Here is a 19,926-nt window from a genome sequence, read left to right as displayed (position 1 = left end):
AATGTGACTTTTACATAAATAATCATTAAATTAGCTTGTAATTTGAGTAATTATATGTATAGGATGTAACGGGAAGAAAGTTCTCAGGATTTAAGGAAAGGAAGGATAAGCACACTTTCTTCATGAATGTTCATGTGATTGTAATGCATGTATATAGTACAACATCTAGAAAAATCATTACTTTGACAATCCACCCAAATCGATTTTCTGTTGCAGCTGTACTTTGACTATTAGCAAAACAAACAAACAAACAAAAATAAACTTCTTTTTATAGGAGGTTTATATAATCAACACATATTTAATGGAAAATATATCTATTTTAAAAGAAATATTTTTTTTTGTAATATTTGGGCTAGTTCATCACTTAACAAAGTGAAAAGTTATCCAAAAGGAGATTAGATTAGTTGTCCCTGTGCTTCTCAAATTAATATTGTTAATAGAACTTACCTTCTTCATACCTATACTGCACAGAAGACTGTCAGAAATTCTAAATATTCCTGTCACTAATTTCTAGCACTAGCAAGGTATATGTGTTGTAATGTCGATTATAAGCTCTTATAGAATAGAAACTTATAATAATTTTCTTCATAAACAAGGTTTTAAACAGCCAGACAAATGATTATATGGCAGTGCTGATGAAACTAGATCCTGTTGGTATTACATTGTAATTTTGCTATATTTTACTATGTTTATTTTATTGTATACAGATTGAGAAGGAAAAAAGCAATAATATATGCTAACTCATTTGCAATTTTCTTTGCTTCCAGATTACCTCATTGAGATGTATGATAATATTATCCACACTATGTCCAGAAGAGGTAAACTGCTGAGTAAGAAATCTCTTTCACAAATATTACCAAGATTATTGGTAGTATTACATTCTGAGAATGTGAAAGACAAATATTCTTACACTCAAAGGAATTAAAGGTCCAGATGATAACAAATATACTTTTCTTTAGTGAAGTTTATAGAAGCTATGCCCTAATTCTGTATTCAGAGAAAAATATGTTAAATTCCTTCTATAACTCACTTCTTTAAAGAAACATTTCAATACCCATAGCATTGCCTCTAATATCATATTGAGAAACCGTAATTGACACTCACTTGGTGAGGAGAGATAGGAGATAATTTCTTCCATTTTTTAATGTTTAATTTCCAACTTATTCTCCAAATATGGTTATCCCTAAGAATACATAACTTAAAAACAGTTTTGTTCTTGAAATAGAATAGTGTGTAGTTAACAAGAATATTTTGGACAGGGTTTTCTTATTGATATTTATCGGGAACAAACTGAGTACACTCAATTTCAAGATTAAGATATTTACTGAGGTGTTATGTCAGGAAATGAGCAATGACTGAAGATATGGAGATAAGATTTAAAATAGGAGAAAAGTACTACAAATAATTTAAATTTCACATCTCATTCATTTATTTATTTGAAGATTTCTACACTGTACTTTTAGAAAATGGACTAAAATGACAGTGTATCAGGACCCGATTCCTGTACAAAAGTTAATACACATTCTTACTAGAAATTGTTGATATGAGTATAAGATTTGTGAGTATGATGACTTCAATGCATATTAATTTTCAAAAACACAGATATGAAAGGCAAGCAAAGAATAACCTAACATACCCAGATAATATTTTTGGATTGATTATAGTTGTTTTTGATAGGATTTATTCTGAGAGCAATAGATACAAAGCAAAGAAACAAAGAAAAAAGTATTTTTATGTGAATTTACATTACATTCTCACAACAAGGTTTTACAACACCTCACTTGATTTATGTTCCAGAGCACTGTTAAATTCCAAGAAAAAATCTTTTTAAATATAACTATTTATTCAATAGAACATTACACCTCACCACTATACCTCCATCATGAATGTTCATCAAACTAGATTTTAACTTTTTTCATTTTCATTTGACTGTTTGCTAAATTAAAGGCTTACAGTGTCTGATTATAGCTGTCATAAAACTCACAGTTCCCTGAAAGAGTATTTCATGAAGAAGTTATGTGTAATGGTAAGATACTGGATACTATACTGGGTAATATATTTTTGTACAAAAATAAATACATTTCAGGTAAAAAAAATGCAATTATCAATACATTAATAAGGAATAACGAATACCTCATATGACTAGCTCTGTAAAATTTAAAAAACAAGCAAACAAGAAAAGAAATGAAAATAGACAAAGTGTGAAATGCTCATGAAGAAAACAAGAATTCAGGTGGTAGATTACTAGAGCATATTCTATTGCTATTAGGTAGCTGCATTGATCAAATTAATTTTAAAGATGAGATAAATGATTTGAATGAGTGATATTAGCACTTTACCTGCTGATAATCTCTAACTGAAGCTTCCATCCTGATTCTATTGTCATAAAGTTCCGTGAGGTCTTCTTTACTGTTTAAGTAGCAGTTCTGAGAAATTTGATATTCTTGAGCTAACCACAGATTTTCTTTAATGACTTGCTCCAGAGTGGCCTGAAGAGAAAATTAATTGATTATACTCACAGCAAAATGCCTTTCTAAAAAATAAGATTATAGGTCTTGACTCATTCACTTATGAGTATCTCCAAAATATAAATGGCAAGATTATGATCTCAGTAAAACCAATGGAAAAACTCCAAATGTATTTAAAGTGGTTGAGATTTTGATGAATATGTTTTTACCAAAATCAGTGTTATTAATAAATAATTTGTTCAGAAAATCATGATGTAAATAATTACAGTAGAAACTACCAGACATAATACGTCTTCTACCTTACTACAGAAGCCCACTTTTGCAAAGAAATTATCTTGTTTTAATAGCCAGGGATTCCACCAAATTCTTCACCTACGTTGTACTGTTCATATCTCTCCTTTTCCAAGTTATTTGAAAAAAAGTCAATGCAATAGTCATGTATTTTCTTAACGATTTTAATGTTTCCTGATCACTATTTGATTAACTTGATTTTAAAGACTAATTAAATTATCAGCTCTCATGGTTTGCCCCCAGGTGAAGTTGAAGTTGTTTGCAACGTATGCTTCTGTAATCAGAAACATTTCCACTGCTTTTAAATCTGACTTTGACTGAATTTCCTGTGGTTATAATGCATGACCTTTCAACAGTTACACAATTGTATATAAGTTACAAGTGCATAATCTGATTTAATTTAATTTTAAAATGATTTCTGACAAGAACATCTGCTGTAATTGTTATTTTTTTCCCCACCAAAATGCACATTAGGGGAGGGAAGCCCACCTAGACTTTTAACCATAGAGTTAGTTGAATGTTGAAATTTCAGCCTTTTGATATTTAGAATTTCTTCTAACTTCATAAATATAAAACAGAATGGCTGATTATAAAATATTTCTTGAAATATGTTTCAAATTTTAACCTCTTTACTGAAAGGGTTGTTAGGCATTGGAACAGGCTGCCCAGGGAAGTGGTGGAGTCACCATCCCTGGAAGTCTTCAAAAGACGTTTAGATGTAGAGCTTAGGGATATGGTTTAGTGGGGACTGCTAGCGTTAGGTCAGAGGTTGGACTCGATGATCTTGAGGTCTCTTCCAACCTAGAAATTCTGTGATTCTGTGATTCTGTGAAATGTATAACTTGAAAGTACCTTTTTATAACATGGTGGGTAGTGATTACAATACCACCCAGTAGGAGAAAGATGCATGAAAAACATCATTGGGCAAGCCTAAATCTTATTAAGTTTGCATAAGTTGTTGCCTGTAATGCAAAAGATATAACTAAAAGTTTCTCAAGTTAGAAGAGTGTGTTACTACTCAAGTTTATACAACTGGACTATTTGTCATCCTAGGTGCTGTGGGTACTCTTGCTGAAAAACAGAGCTAGTGGAGCAGCTAGAGCAGTTGGAGGATCTAGTTCAGTATGGACGTCACCATAAGGTGCTACCTGCAAGGAAGCTGTCTATCCATCAGGAGTGATGAACTTGACAATCCCAAACTGTCAGTGAGATGTTACTGCAGGAGGTGGGGAGCAACCACCTGACTTAGTAATTGCTTTACCAAAATCCAAAGAAAGGAATTGTAAATAATTTTAGTTGCATTTTTGATAGAGGAGTCTGGTAATATTCCAGAGTTTATTCTGCCTACCTCCCTGATTCTCTTCGTCCCTTTGACAGAATATCGTGTAAGTCAAAACATGTATGTCTAAGGCAGAAAATAAATAAATAAATAAAAAGTTAAAAAAAAAAAAGTGTTTTGAGCATAATTGTGTTTAGATTTATTTTTCTAGATCACTGGTTGAAGGTCCAAGACACTCTTTGTATTTGAATCCTACAAGAGCCAGACCCTGTTCCTTCTAGTAAAGCTCTGTTTGGTAGGATAAAAGCGTATGCTTATCTGATACAACGGTGAAGCAAACAATGTTTTAATCATACATTATAGCTACAATTTGGCCCAGAACCCTGGGAGGCTAAGGACTTGTGATAAAATTTAAACCTTGCTTTAGTATCTTCTCTGGCTTTAACAAAATTGTAGTGAAATAGTGGACTAATAAAGTGTCAGTTCTGGGGTCATGGTGCATAATGTTGAAGAAGCTTTATGTTTTTTGAGTCTGTTCCCAAGAGTGTTATTTGGTGTCTCGCCTTTAAAAGACAAAACTATCCAAGGGAAATAGCAGCATGCCTGAATAGGTTCCTAGCCATCCTGTGGAGCAACTTTGAATTTGGGAAGCTCCCAAGACAGTTAGCATATTAACAATAATTTTACTTCTTTTTCCTACGCAATGTCCTAATCAAGATATATCCTCTTTTTATCTGTATTTATACATAATTTCTGAAAACTTTGGCTAGAAATTTGCCATGGTTATGCAACCAAATCTGAAAATTCTTCATGTACAGAACTGTTACTCTATACATCACTAAATTACTAAAATGTTATTCATCTTTCAGAAATCTCAGAATAATAAAGGGATAATAAAGAATAATAAAATTTATTATATAATAAATTATATAATAAATATAATAATATTACTCTTTGGATAGAGGTAAAACCTATTTTTCAGACTGATACTTTCATGAACATGAAATGTTCATAAAATGACTGATGTTAATATGTGGACATTCAATATTTGAAAACAAGTGTTTTCATCATTAACAGTATTTTCAAAGTAAGCAATATGGGAAAGTAAAAGAGAAACTTACTTTTGGAAGATTAACATCAATATAGCAATTTTCACCAATATATATACCTGAGTACAAAACTAGTAAAGTCCTACTGTTATTTTTTGTATAATTTAAAATGACATTTTGACAAATAATTACATACAAAAGAAAACTAAATATCACTTTATGGATTTCTTAAGACTTAGTGGCTATGTTTGTATGCCCAGTTAAACTAGTTGTCCTGTCCCCCAAAAAAGTGTTTCATTGCATAGCCTCTATCAGCTGTGAAAGTTAAGGTGAAATTATTCTTTTTCTCTAATTTACTCTTCTGGAAGCAGCACTGAGGATGAGAAGGCAAAGAGTATACATCCTTTGAATACCTGAGAGTCACTTGCTGACATTTCTACAAAGGATTTTACAGAATGTAGACAAGAAAAAAAAAAAAAAAAAAAAAAAGAAGAAGTTTTAGGACTTTTAGGACAACAGGGATATGAATCTCAAAACCAACAGTAAGATATTTAAGTATCTTACATTAATTATCCTGACATTTGGTATACACCTCTGCCACTCAAACTGCTGAATTTGCAGACTTGCTAACTTATAAAAAACACAGATAAAGATTCATGTGTTTGTTCTTTTCCTCTTCAGCAAAACTTGAAATCAAAGACTTCTTGTATGTCAGGTTTGTCTACAGGTATGTTTGAGTTCTTCAGACATTCTGGAACAGATGTCTGAAATATGGAAAACAGTTCTTTTACACTTCTATATTCAAATGAATTTACTTTCTTCAGTGAGAATAAATGTAAAATTCTGAGGAATTTCTTGAAGTCTTACATGAAATAAAACTTGAGTGTTAAAGTAGATAAATCAAATGAAACCAGAAAATACCATAGTATAAACAAATGAAAGAAGATATTTCTTTGCACTATGTGTAGCTAAGGTGTGTGGAATATCCACTGATGATTATAAAACCAAGTAAGTAAATAAATAAATAAATGAGACAAAAAAAAAGGAAGGAAGGAAGGAAGGAAGGAAGGAAGGAAGGAAGGAAGGAAGGAAGGAAGGAAGGAAGGAAGGAAGGAAGGAAGGAAAGAGAGAAAGAGAAAGCAAGAAAGCTAACTAGCTGGGGGGTTATTCAGGAGAAATTTTACAAAATGCTTGCTTACTATAGTCAACAGGGGTGGAATACTGGCCTAGAGAAAATGTCTACCTGATTCAGCACTTTTATTTTTTTTTTTTCTCTATGTTCTCGTACTCAACACAAGATTAGTCTGCCTTTCTGGAACAGCAAGAAGCTGGAACACTTTTTTTGTGTGTCTGCTGAACACATTTGAAGTAGAGTTCCTGTCTGTCATAATACTAATTCATAGTGAGACAATAAAATATGTGGAAGAAGAAAATAAATAAGTGTTAAAAAAATAGTAAAAACATCAAAGTGCTTCCCAAGAACTTTCAAAAAAGTATTAGTACAATGACAGTTCAACTAGGCAATAGGAAAGCAAATGCAATGCCATGTAACGCAATGATAAATTATCCGTCCAGGATCTCAGGACATACAGAATTTTTTGCAATAACTAAACTTTAGTCCATTTAAGCTCCAAATAGAGATCACCACTAACCTATTCTAACTGAGAGAGAAAAAAAAAGAACAAGAGTGAATGTTAGAGACAAGCAAAGTATACTGCTACTATGAGAAAATGCATTTCATGTTAGTCTTCCATCCTTTTATGTAAACTAGTACTAATCACTTTGTGTTGCAAGTGATCTAAGAATTATCTTACTATTCCATTTTGTGTGGCAAAAGTCTGTAAAGAATTGTAGAGACAAACCTTAGGATCAATGACTTTGTCCACATAATGATATACCAATAAAAAAGATATAAATCCCTGTAGTTTACAAAGTCAAACATCATTTTGAATGGTCACTCTGACAGCAGTGTTTTATTTGAAAGATAAGAACAATTGATTTTGACAATCAGATGCATCAGCACAATAAACTAATTATTAAGGGATCTATATTAGTTGCTTATACTACTTAAATTTGATGTTGTGAAGAATGAAATTGGTTTCTCCAAGCAGGACTGTTTCTATTGCAGGCATGAAGTATCTTTATTGTAGAACAACCCAGAATATGAACTGTAAAAATAAATTGCTTATCTTAAAATTACTGTGTTCACCCCTCCAACTCCAAAAGGCTTCTCCAGTGGAGTCAGTTATATATTTCCTGAAGCATCTATTAGGTATATCATACATATGTTCCTTCCCAGGACATAATGAGCATGGCATTTCCAAATACTGCACAGCCAGCATAATACAGCTGACAAGTCTCCCAGCTATGGGAAAGGAAGATATTGTAAACCAAGCAAGAGGTGGGATTTTTTTCCCCCCTGTCTGATGATATATTGTTACAATAACAGTAGTTAGGAAGTTATGTGGGTTCTACAAGTCACAGAAACTACAACAGAAGCTAAACAGAAGCTAACTGAGTAATAATTTCTGCTGCATTCACCATACTTGGGATTTTCTGTTGATTCTGTCACCAGCATTTGAAGACTGGTAATTTATGCACCAAGGGTCTTGCAGCTACTCAACTAATCTCCAGTACTGCAAACCTTTTAAGGTACACTGTGCAAACAGATGAGCCCTTCTTGAACAAGCTCTAGCATCAGTTAAGGTATGTACATTGTTGATATTACATACTGGTCTAACACAGATTTTGGTGGTCTCTAAGCTGAAACAGGTCTTCCACTGTATCTGCTACCAAAAAGCAAAAACAAGAGAAAAATAACAACAAAAAGAACCTTAATGCACATAGCTTAGAGTTACTGAAACTAAATCTTTTGAAATAAAGCATGTTTTTACATCCATAGCATGAAGCTGTGCTTTATAATATTTGTTTGGTGACTTTGAAAATGCACCCTGAAGTATACATATTGAGAAGTGAGATCGTATTTTTGAACAATGTGTTAGAGACCATTTAGAACAAATTAATTACTCTTTAAAAAAGAGTATGGTGTAATTTTTTTTCCTGATTTTTCTAACTTGCAAACTAAAGTAACAATAGCTACAAGTGTCTTTCATTGATAACACAGCAGTTCAAATGGCAGTTCCGACAGTTTTGAAAGAAAAAAGTTTAGTTCTTATGACTTAAGTGGAGACTTAATATGGGGAATAATGCATTAAATCCTTGAGGGGAAAAAATATGTGAATGGCAGGCTACTTATATTACAAATAATGAATTCTGCTAAAATAAAAAGTTAAAAATGTATGCTACTAAAGTAACAACATTACCAAAACAGTATCAGTGAATATAAGTCCACACCTGTCTGCTTTACCATTACAAGTATTTCAAAACAAATAGCATATAACAAGCTTTGGTTCACATTTCTTCATGGCAGCCAAAATCAAAAAGTATTTTTGTTTCTTTTTCATATAGAGTCTTTTCTATGTATGGAATATTCTGAAATTCCACAGTTATCTTTAGCACATGAACCTAACTGCATTTACACTAAAAAAAAAGGTGTGGTTGTAGAATATGCTACAAATGCTATAAAATAATTTAATGTTAATGCACCATCTATGATTCTATACATGCATAAAATCTGAAGAAAAAGATATGTAAAAATTGAAGTACTGGAAATATTTATGGTGTATAGACATAAATCTCAGATCAATGCACTAGAAAAGCAGTCATTTTCATTCCTTCCCTCCTCCACCCCCCCTTTTCTTTTTTCTGTTCAAGTGCCAAAAGGAAAACATTTTCTTTTGTCTTCAGTAGTCATGAATTCTGCCCTATGGTCTTTCTGAAATCTCAGTTCAGACTCAAATGTTTCAATAATGATTCAACAGAATTGAAGAATTATTGGCTTAAATGTTCTCCCCATATCTGTACAGATAAGCTAAGTTTATTTAGTTTATGATACTTCTTCTGTGAGATTTCAGCTGGGATGGGGGAGATTGGTCCCTATAGTCAGGGCCAGTCTGGAGCCATGGTTAAAAATGGAGGTCTCTTCTTGCACTGATTTGAGATTGAGACATGGAGAAATCAAAAAAATTAACAGTCGAAAGGCTCACATGGTAGAGATCAACTGCAAGGCCAGGAAACAGTCCAAACTACAAGGTGCATAGTAACATTGTTTTTACATACGTGAAAGAAAAAAATAGGTATCTAGTTAGGCTATTTCGCACAAGGGTGTCTTTCTCCAAATTGCATATAGTCTACATTATCATGACCTGCTACAGTTGACAGAACTTTGTGGACTCAAGGTGTTATTAAAACACCATATGAAAGAACCCTAAATGGCTCTGGCTGAACTGCATGGTTTTAAAATTCTTATTTTTACAGCAAGATTTGAACAAAACTTACAATTGATTATGCCTTCTTAGTCCTATTTTTATCTGCAATCAGGAAGCCCTGATTACAGGGAAGAAACTTTTGCAATGTTATTGTGGTTAAGAGACAAAAATATTTTTGCTACCAAGGATGGGAGAGTTTTGTCTAGGGCTACTTCAATTTTTTGATCAGTCATGATCACAAAGGTTCAGAAGGAGAAAAAAAAATTTCAAGATCTTCAGAAAGCAACTGGATATTTTCTGTTTTCACATTGCAAAACTAGAATTTGTCAGTGCTTACACGTTAAACATGTATATATAAACATGTATAATCATGTATAGGCAAATTCAAGGGACATGCAGGAGCTGAAGAGTTCCTAAATCTTTAGTCAATATGAGATCAATATATGGGAAATTCTCTTCAATGACTCCTGAAAAAAAAAATAAATCAAAAAAAAAAAAAAAAATGTGTTCAGTGTGTTCAGAAGGACACTGAAGAATTGGTAGCTTTTAAGAAGATAAAGACAATGAACTGATGAAGATACATCTTCATGACAACTTGTGCTAGGATTTAGTTAGGGCTCAGTACTGATTTGCTGGTGCCAACTTGATATGTCACTTAAGCAAGTCACAGTCCTTTCCTTTCTTGATATCGTGGAAAGAGATTGGTATCAAAGCACTGAACTGGAAGTACTGACATGATGACTTCAGGTACTATGGGTCAGTGACTCCAGCACTGGTGTCAAGAATATAACTTCAGAAGGCACAGGAACAAATTAGTGAGTCCACAGAAGTGAAAAAAAAAAAAAAAAAAAAAAAAAAAAAAGAAAAAGCATTAAAGCAAGCAGAACACAAGTGAAAGTTCAAAGACAAAAAAAATAAAAAATAAAAAATTGAATAAATAGCACTGCTGTTGCAGAAAATGTGAGTGACAACAGACTATAAAGCAAAAATGAAGAGCAAACACATTTTGTATTTGATGCTAACTGTGAAAAAGTGTTACCCTAAGAGGTTTTATTACAAGTTAATTGGAAACAATTGTTATGGTATATAATGCCAGCAAATCTGGTATTGATTGAAGAGGATCTAATTCGATCCATTGGTTGCGAATGCTAATGGAAGAAAACATCAATCATTCAAAGACCAGAAAAGATAAAAAAGCAAATTCATTAGAGAGCTATATAGTTAGCAAAATATTCTATATCCTGTATAGTTAGCAAAATATTTCTACATCGAAACAAAAACAAACATTTTAAAATATACACTTTTACTTTAAAACTAACACTTGTGTTTTATTGAGAATGATGTGGAAACAAGAAATATAAAAATACTCCTTTGAAGGGTATTATGTAGTCTAAGACTTTAACACTGAACTTAGGTTTCTGGTTGCAGATTTTTTCCATACATAAAGTTTTTATTTTAAGAAAAGTAAAAGCTACATGTTTAAGTAAGTCGATCTATTAATATGAGGGAATTTAAGTTGATGTAAGTATAAAAAAGATTTTGAAATTACATAGAATTAAGAACTTCTCCAATCCTACTTCTTCCTTTACACCTTAAGTTTACATGTTTTATCTAAAAAGAAAAAAAAATAATAATAATTTATGATTTCATTATTGGTTTCTGCATAAGATAGTTTTTTGACTGTTAAACACAAACTTATTTGCCTATTATTGCATCATTAACTTTTCTTCTATATCATCACAGTTTGATCGTGTATACCTGTCAATATTTGTAGAGCATATTAGGAAAGAGAACTTCTCTTTCACTGCTATTCTGGAAAAAATGGGACTGCATGGGAATGTCCATTAATTTATTTCATTATGACCACTTAAACATTTATAAAGGTTCTCCATTTTGTTATATATTTAGGGATGGACAATTCTGCATCACTAGGGGAAAAGGCTAATTACTCACAGGAAGGTCATTAGATACACACTTTCTTTTTGTCATTACAAAGACTAAGATTTTTTTATTAATGGCACTATGCAAAGAACATGAAACAAAAAATAATAAACCTACTTATTCAGATACTAATGCAAAACCAAATCTTCTTTCAATTGTACATATGAAAAAATAAAGTGAGAAAGGTATCAAAAAGTAAACAATAATACTGAATAGAATATGTTACTTACACATATCTCACATACAACTATATTATGTCTCTGAAGTGACAGAAAGTTGCAAACCAAGAGATCCATAGGATAATTATGCCATTTTTTGGTAAAATTCACTGGAAATTTAATTTCGTTGTTGTTGTTGCTTCAATAAACTAAATGTGCAAAATGTACTGGATTTTACAGCTTAATGTATTTTATTTTGGCAAACACTGTAACCAACTACAGACATATTAGCATTTAGTTCTGGCTTTTCATCCATGTACAGTTATCCATGTACATCCATGTACAGATCCTCTACAGTTAGAGGGATCACTATTCTGATTTTACAACCATAAGTTTTTGCAATTCTTTTGAAAATTAATACCCCTGACTCACTTTTGATGGCAATCAACATTGATATTTTACTCTAAAGAAATATTCTAAATGCAATTTTTTAGATTTTGCCTAATCTGCTACATACTTTGTTTCACTGACAAGCCATTTGGCTTCAGTGAACTTTGTCATAGCTGTAATGAACATGACTGACACCCAGTGGCCTTCTTGGCTGAGACTTTTTTTTAACTACTACTGTTTTTGTCATGGCCATTTTAACATCCATGGACCTATTAGAGAGTCCAGAGGAGGGCCATGAGGATGATCAGAGGGCTGGAGCACCTCTCCTATGAAGGCAAGCTGAAAGAGCCAAGGTTGTTCAGCCTAGAGAAAGAAAGCTCCAGTGAGACTTTATGGTGGCCTAAATGTAGAGACCTCATGTAGGACCTAAATGGATCCTACAGGAAACATGGGGAAGGACTCTTCGTCAGGGAGTGTAATGATAGGACAAAGGGCAATGGTTTTAAACTAAAAAAGGGTAGATTTAGATTAGATATTAGGAAGAAATTCTTGACTATGAGGGTGGTAAGAACCTGGAACAGGTTGTACAGAGAAGCTGTGGATCACATCCCTGGAAGTGTCCTAGGCCAGGTTGGATGGGGCTCTGGGCAGCCTGGTCTAGTGGCAGGTGTCTTGGCCCATGGCATGGGGGTTGGAACTATGTGATCTTTAAGAGCCAACTCGAACCATTCTATGATCCATATTAAAAGTACAGTTTCTGGATTTCTATTTATGAAATTCCTATTGGACTTCCCATATAGATATATGGTTTGATCCTAATCATTGTTTCTCATCTAATTCTGAAATCCAGTAACTGATGATGAAGAAGTGTTGACCTTGATTATTTTTCCTTTGATTATTTTTATAGGCAATACTGAGATAATTAAGAAGATTAATTTCAAATCTGCTTTTTGAAATATTTATCTGCTTACTGAAATATTTATACTGAATAATCATCCTGAAAAGATTTTATTTTTCATTTTTTTCCAATGAAGAAAACACTACTTTCACTTCAAGAGTGAGCAGAAAAGAATTCTGATCTCCTTATCTGACCTTTTCCAGATTTTTATGTAACAAAGAATGCATCTCCACTTATGCCTACTCTAATTAGAATAACATTTCTAAAATTTCAAAAAGAGTAGTCTAGAAATTTTTCACTGAACAAAACAAAATATTTAATGAAAAAATTAACACAATCTATTTTTTTTTAAATGGACACTTTTCAAAGTAATTAGTTTTTTAATCAACATTGTCACCTTCCTCAGTAAAAACTTCAGAAGTACCCTGTACTTTTTAATTATTATTATTATTAAAGAAGTCAGATTTTAAACATAGAATATAACTGTAATGTAATAGAATACCAAAACTTCAGTGATTCAGTTAGAACAGTTCTGCAGTCTAGATAAAAGAGATCAATAAGAACACAGTTCAGCTCTGTATCAATGCAATATTGTGGTTGTCAGTACAATTATACTTGTGGCTCAGGTTCTCTCTATCTATTAAAATCTTGCTGACTGAAAACTTGAGATACCACCTTATTCTCATTACCCTGCACTACAGAGAGTCCTTGGCAGAAGTTCATTGTTTATGAAACCCTTTATCCCCCTGAGACTAGTTTTCCTTTCCTCCTTACGGTGAAATCTGAGATCTGTCTTTTCATGGAGACCTTTACTGTCTAAAACCTACAGATGGGCCCAACCTATAAAAACAGAAATTAGGCAGTACACACAGATAATCACATAAAGGCAGTAACAAACGTAGCGTGCCTTTAGACAGGCCTATGTTTTATTTAATGAACACATTTATCTAAGAAACAAGACACAAGATGGCTAGGAATCCAAAAGAGTAGAATCAAACAGGTTCTGAGTGAAGTTGCTGTAGGCTGGAGATCCTGCCTGCCTTTAAGGCCAGTGTGAAGGGGTTAACTTATAGAAACAAACCAAGGATACAAAAAAAGGAGCACAATGCAAAGAAAGACCAATGCCCTAAAACATAGTTGCACACACATACTGCCAACCATATAGTGCAATGCTAACAAAAGCTGTTGAGGATTTCCCCACTTGATAACATCAGATTTAAGGTAGAACATAGTCAAGCTTCAAGACAAGAAATCTTCCAAACACTTACGTTGTTTGGAAGTATTGGCTAGTACATGTAAGTACATCATTGGCTAGTACATGTAAGGATGATATTTATTGAAGAAAAAATGATACAAGAAATTCCAGCGCCAGAGAACTACTACTACTACCAAGAAGATTTTAACAATTTCTGCTGGATGTTCACTGTTTAGTATATGTCACCATTTAAATGAAGCCTCAGAGAAGCCAAACTTCAAATGGTATCATAAAATCTAATGCAGTAATTCTGTAAAATGAAAATATAATAATAGTTTATGTAAATTGCAATATTTTATACAAACTTTTTACATGAGAATGTTTAAGAATTAATAGTGAGCCTTCTTTATTAAACACTCATTTTAAAAATATGGCAACTTTTGGAAAATAAATACACACATAATAGTAAAAGTAAATTCAATGCAACTTTTCAGATCAGAATAACATATTATATTATTTATATATTATAAACATTCAAGGACAACTGTGGCAAATATTTTAAATTGAATATAGGTATTTTCCCTCATTAGAATTTCACAAAATCCTGCCAACTCAATAGATGTGTGAAAACTGACATTTTGAGTATAACAGAGGAAACATGGGTATTGTATGTTCTAAGCTGAACAGTCTGTTTTTATTCATGTACTTATTTTCATAAATAACAGTTCAGGAAGTATTTATATAATGAAAAATATTTGATATTACTCCTATAAACAATAAATATAATAATTTTATTTATATATTTACAATGTACAATATGAAGTATTTATATAATATATAGCTTGTCCTAGCTAATTATCTTTTGCCTAGTTAGAAGGAATAAGGATATAATATCAATGCCAAAATATATTTTCTGATACCCAAGTCTCTGCTTTTCACAGTTGTTTTGTTTTCTAGCACTTCTCATTCATTTCAGAACTGTCATTTTCCATAATAATGGTACAGTAGTTGTACTTGTTCTATATAACGACAGTAACACAGTCTACTTGGCTCATTCTTGTAGTTTTGAATGTAGTTAACACAATGGAGATCACAGGCATGGCCACTGAAAAAGAAACTATATACTTTTATTTTGGATAAGCCATAATCGTGTTTTATGAATATCAACCTAAAAGCATAGACCAGTATGTTCTATAAGTAATCTCAGAATCAAAGCTACCAGGCTAAAACAAGGGAAGCTATCAGCAAGTAAAGCTTTTTGAGAAATACCCTCCAAATGTACTTTTACCTTTGTGTATGTATGGATGTGCAGTCCCTTATGGCTAAAGATTTCTCTGTCAACATCGTGACAGAATGGTCATCACGCAAATAAACAAAGCAAAGGGAGCTACACACAATGTCATTTCCTCCTCATCTACCAAATACTAATCCCCCACTCCAAAAAAAAAAAAAAAAAAAAAAAAAAAAAAAAAAAAAAAAGATTGATCAGGATAGGAAAAGAGGGATAAGAGGGATATAAGGATGAGAATAATTTCAGTGATCAGAAAGTAGCATTTTTTTCTCTCTTTGAGTGATTCTTGTATTTGTAATGTGAATGCTCCAAGCAGTAAGTCCCCATATCCACAATCATTGAAGAAGCAGTAGCTGAGTTCTTGAAGCAAACAGAATCACTCTATCACATGCTGCATTAGCTTTGAGTCTTCCTCAGTATTACTGCAGTGGTTGATGAGAATATAGATAAAGCTTCAGAAGACATTAAGAATAGAATCGTTTTTCAGCAAAGCACTGTTACAGCTTCAGCTCTGATGAGTGCACTCCAGTGACAGCAAAAGGCTGCATTTGGGTTTCACGAGACATATTTTGTATTCAGCATATACATTAATGCAGAGCTGGCCATCTCCACATCAACAATTAATGTGAACCATTTTGTACAGCACTTTAAGAGTTTAGTGTTCCTACTACAAAAAGAATTCTCTAAATGTCAAAGTGGAAAACATTCTTAGCTCTACAGGTCTACCTATGGAAAAGCAAATACAACTGAAAGTCAGGAACCACCACAAGATAACGTGTAGGACAGAAAGACCCTATTTATAAGACTGTCACCAAAAGAGAGAAGAACTGAAGAGTGATACAGGTCTGAATTTTTCATTCATTCATTCTTATAAGGGACATGTTACATATGGTTCTACCTCAGGAAGGGCTAAACTGCTGATTTTGGAAACATTGATTATTTTATGTATTGAGGGAAAAGATTTTACTGAAGCATTTTCTAGTACTATAATAAAAATGGGAATAGGCATTCACACTGTATCTAACTATGAATGCCTTTATCTGAAGGTTCAAGCTCAAGATAGACACATTAGTCTCAATTTCTCTAGATATCAAAATATAAAGTTTTCCTACACCCCTCAATCAGGATAGCTGAGACGATCTCTGTCTTACAGAGGATCAGGATGACAACAAGACCTGCTTCTTTGTCCTATTTACAAATCCAATAATTTTTATCAGTGTGCTGATCCATCTGGTTGTTCCTCTTGTACATAAGGTGCTCATGTTCTCCCCTCTGGACAGAAGGCTGATTATCAAAAAATACCAAATTGTCCAATACTAGAGCACAGTTATTTCAAATTCTGGTTTTAATGGTGAACTTTCAAAACGTTATGGTTGAAACAGGATACAGTAGTACCACATAATACCACTAAGGATTTCAACATTTGGTAACCATAAGTGAGGACATCAGGCAACAAAAATGTGAGAGAAAAGGAATCTGATGCTAGATCCTTTTAAAATATATTAGTACTAACTCATGTTTGTTACCAAGTCTGTACTTGCAATGGACAGCCTTCTGGGCCAAAGAGTGATTTTCCTCAAGCCATGCAGCAACTTGAATGACCATTCCCTTGAGGACAAGTTTTGTCATTCGGACTACTTTCCTTTGTGAATGTCAGATTTAAAAGAACAACAGATCAGGTACCTGCCTGCTGTGTGATTCTCATCTAAATCCTTAACAACAGGTGTAAGTTGTTTAAAAGTATCTGATCTTTATAAATTACAAGAAAGCAAATTGCTATTTTCAGAAAGTCAGGTGTGTGTCCCAATGTATGTAAACACAACACTAAAAGTGCGTTTATAGCAAGGAATTCAGTGGGTATTGTTGAAGTAAACAGAAGACTTATAAGCAAAGTGATATCATAGAAAAAACTCTGGCAATCAGAGATTGTAGTACTCTTTCATTGCCTGTACTATTGCAACAGAAATGGCAACAAGCCACTCCATCCTACACTCCTGTGAAAGCATGAAAAGTGAGGGCATGAAATTAAAATTTTGGCTTCTGTCATCAGAGAACACTGTATTTTTTTATATTCTGAACTGTTACAATCTCTCACACTAATATCTGAAATACAGTGTATTTGGTGACATACTTAAAATAATAAGACAGCACAGATTGTAAAAACAGCCAAAGAAAGATGCTAAAAAATCTAAAGGATGAACTAAATTTTTTATTACTAGTGTCTGCAGACAGCACTTTTAGACACATGGGTTACCATGTGTTTATCATTTCTACAATATGCTATAAGTATGCAAATGCATAAGAAAAATGTGTCGTAGTTGATATTCACATCATATCAAAACAATGATAAGACAAAAAAAAAAAAAAAGTATAACCTATTTGTTCATTGTTTTCAGTACAACTGAAACAGGAGCTGTTTAATGACTTATTCTTCACATGCCATTCAAAGCCTACTAATTTATTCTGGTGCTGTCTGCATTACCTAATGAAGATGATACACTCAGCTTCTCTATCTTCAAGTTCTTTCCTGCTGCTATCTAATATTTTAATTTAAGCATTGAAAATACTCCCATTGTTTTTGTTCTACAAATCAGTGCATTTCAGTTCATTTTATATATATCAATTTCAGGGAAAGGACAGCAGATATTTGGAATTCACAGAGTATACTGTCTTTAAAAATTCATATACTTGGGGGAACATTATATGTCTGGAACTTAATGCATAGTATTACTTATTATGGTGTCACATAAAAGTCCCTATATGCTTTTTGTCCTCAGTTCTTTCCCAATATCTGAGTAAAATAGCTATGTTTGAGGGAAAGGGAGCAGGAGTGAGTAGGAATGTCTAAAAACTATACATACAGAACAGGCAAAAAATATCCTTACATCCCAAAACTCCTTCTGCTTTTGAAGGAACAACTATCATCTTCCAGATGGTAGAGTAGCACTTTCTGTAACAGTACATAGAGGAGCATGTTACTTTTCTTTTTGCAACAGTCACACAACTCCACTGCCAGGTATAGAACCTACTGCACAAGATTGAGCTTCTCAGGTTAGAGAAGTGACATGAAATTGTCCTGTGTATCTGCAAGGTTTTAGGAAACTTGCCAAAGTTCCTGATCTGTTTGCACAATACTTAATTGTCCTCTCACTAGCAACAAATTATTCAGAGAGCGATGAAAATAATTCTGATCAATTCCAGCATGACTTTATAACCCCTTTAAAACTTAAAACTGCTCTTGGTATATGATGAGATGCAAAGAAAAACAAAACTGTGAAGATGAAGTTCAGGTCTTATTTTAGTATGTATTTCATGAGATCATGAGAATTTCTCACATTTATGGACTACTTTAAAGGAATAGCATAGCAGAGGACTTCTGTGCAATGAAAGAGAACATATAGATTTATCTACATTTTTTTTCCAGTTATTACCACAACATTTTTGCTGCATTACCAATAAATGGAAGGTTTAAGTGTTGAGACCTTTCTCTGCAAAAAGTGAGTACTGTTTTTCTCTCATTTAAACAGGAATCAAATCACAATCAAATCAATTTTTACACATTATGTACAGTTGAGAACACAACTTGCAGAACTTAATAAACCCAGACTGAAAGAGGGTGTATACTGATATGGATGACAGCAATGAAGCTGGATCTAAGCATTTAATCTACACTGAATTTTAGGTGAGACGACACAACATGACATTTCCTTTCACCTGTGAGCAGGTCCAACATGACATATTTTGCATTGCACCATTTCTTCCTGAGAGAAGTCTCAGGTATTAGTAAATTGAGACCTGCGAATCTGTGCTCTGCATGATTTGGAGCTGAACATTTATGTCACAGATAGGTAAAATAGATAATTCAACCAAAGCAGAATATTGTCTTATTTATTTATTTATTTATTTATTTATTTTTTAGTTCATACCTCATGAGGATTGGCCACATATATTACTAACTTAGATTGGTTAGCCTCTATAGGTGTCTGTTATATAAATTGTAACACACTTTACAAAACAGCTGCAATATAAAGGTTCTCATTCTACACTGACAATAAAAAGAAATACAATGAGGACAATTAAGTAAACCTAATCTTTTTTAGCCCTCAGCCAAAAGTGTAAGAAATATGCCTGTCTCACAGAAGGCCTTATAGATACATAAATGTTCTATCATTATTGCATTGTACATCTCTCCTTTGGTACATAACTAACCCTACTCATGCAGATTTTTTTTTTTTTCTTTTAAAGAAAAACATAAATGTTAACTGAATAATATCATATCCGAGCTTTCTTCTAATCCCAAGCACATGTCATACTGTCATATGATCACATTAACTCTGTTCCTTCGTTCATATTAGTGCAACAGCAATGCACAACAAAGGTGTTGGGGGCATAGTATTCCTCTAGGAGTTTTATTTTGGATGAGACATAAATGGAAGGTCCTACCCAAACTGGTCATTAGCAGTCCCAGGGAACTCTTCAGAAGAGTAGGTGTGTTAACTTCAGTCTCCTGGCCAAATTCCAGCTCAGGTAATTACATTCAGCCTACCTAATTTCCCTCTGCAATTACGAATGCAGAGAGATCCTTAATTTCCAGTCCCAAGCTGTTGTGCAGTGTTGAATAGTTGCTATGTTTCACCC

At 33.1% G+C, this 19,926-nt stretch overlaps 1 protein-coding gene across 1 annotated transcript in view; it reads right to left on the bottom strand.

Moving 5' to 3' along the window:
- Positions 1 to 2,327: 2,327 nt before the first annotated feature.
- The window catches only part of CCDC178 (coiled-coil domain containing 178), a 110,054-nt gene continuing 92,455 nt past the window's right edge, over positions 2,328 to 19,926 (bottom strand). The window contains exon 18 of the mRNA XM_032181127.1: positions 2,328 to 2,489. Within this exon, the coding sequence (XP_032037018.1) occupies positions 2,328 to 2,489 (162 nt within the window). The remainder of the gene's footprint in view (positions 2,490 to 19,926) is intronic.

The sequence above is a fragment of the Aythya fuligula genome, chromosome 2 (genome assembly GCF_009819795.1).
Source record: "Aythya fuligula isolate bAytFul2 chromosome 2, bAytFul2.pri, whole genome shotgun sequence".
In the NCBI taxonomy this organism is placed as follows: Eukaryota; Metazoa; Chordata; class Aves; order Anseriformes; family Anatidae; genus Aythya; species Aythya fuligula.
This window is presented reverse-complemented; position numbering and strand designations above follow the sequence as displayed.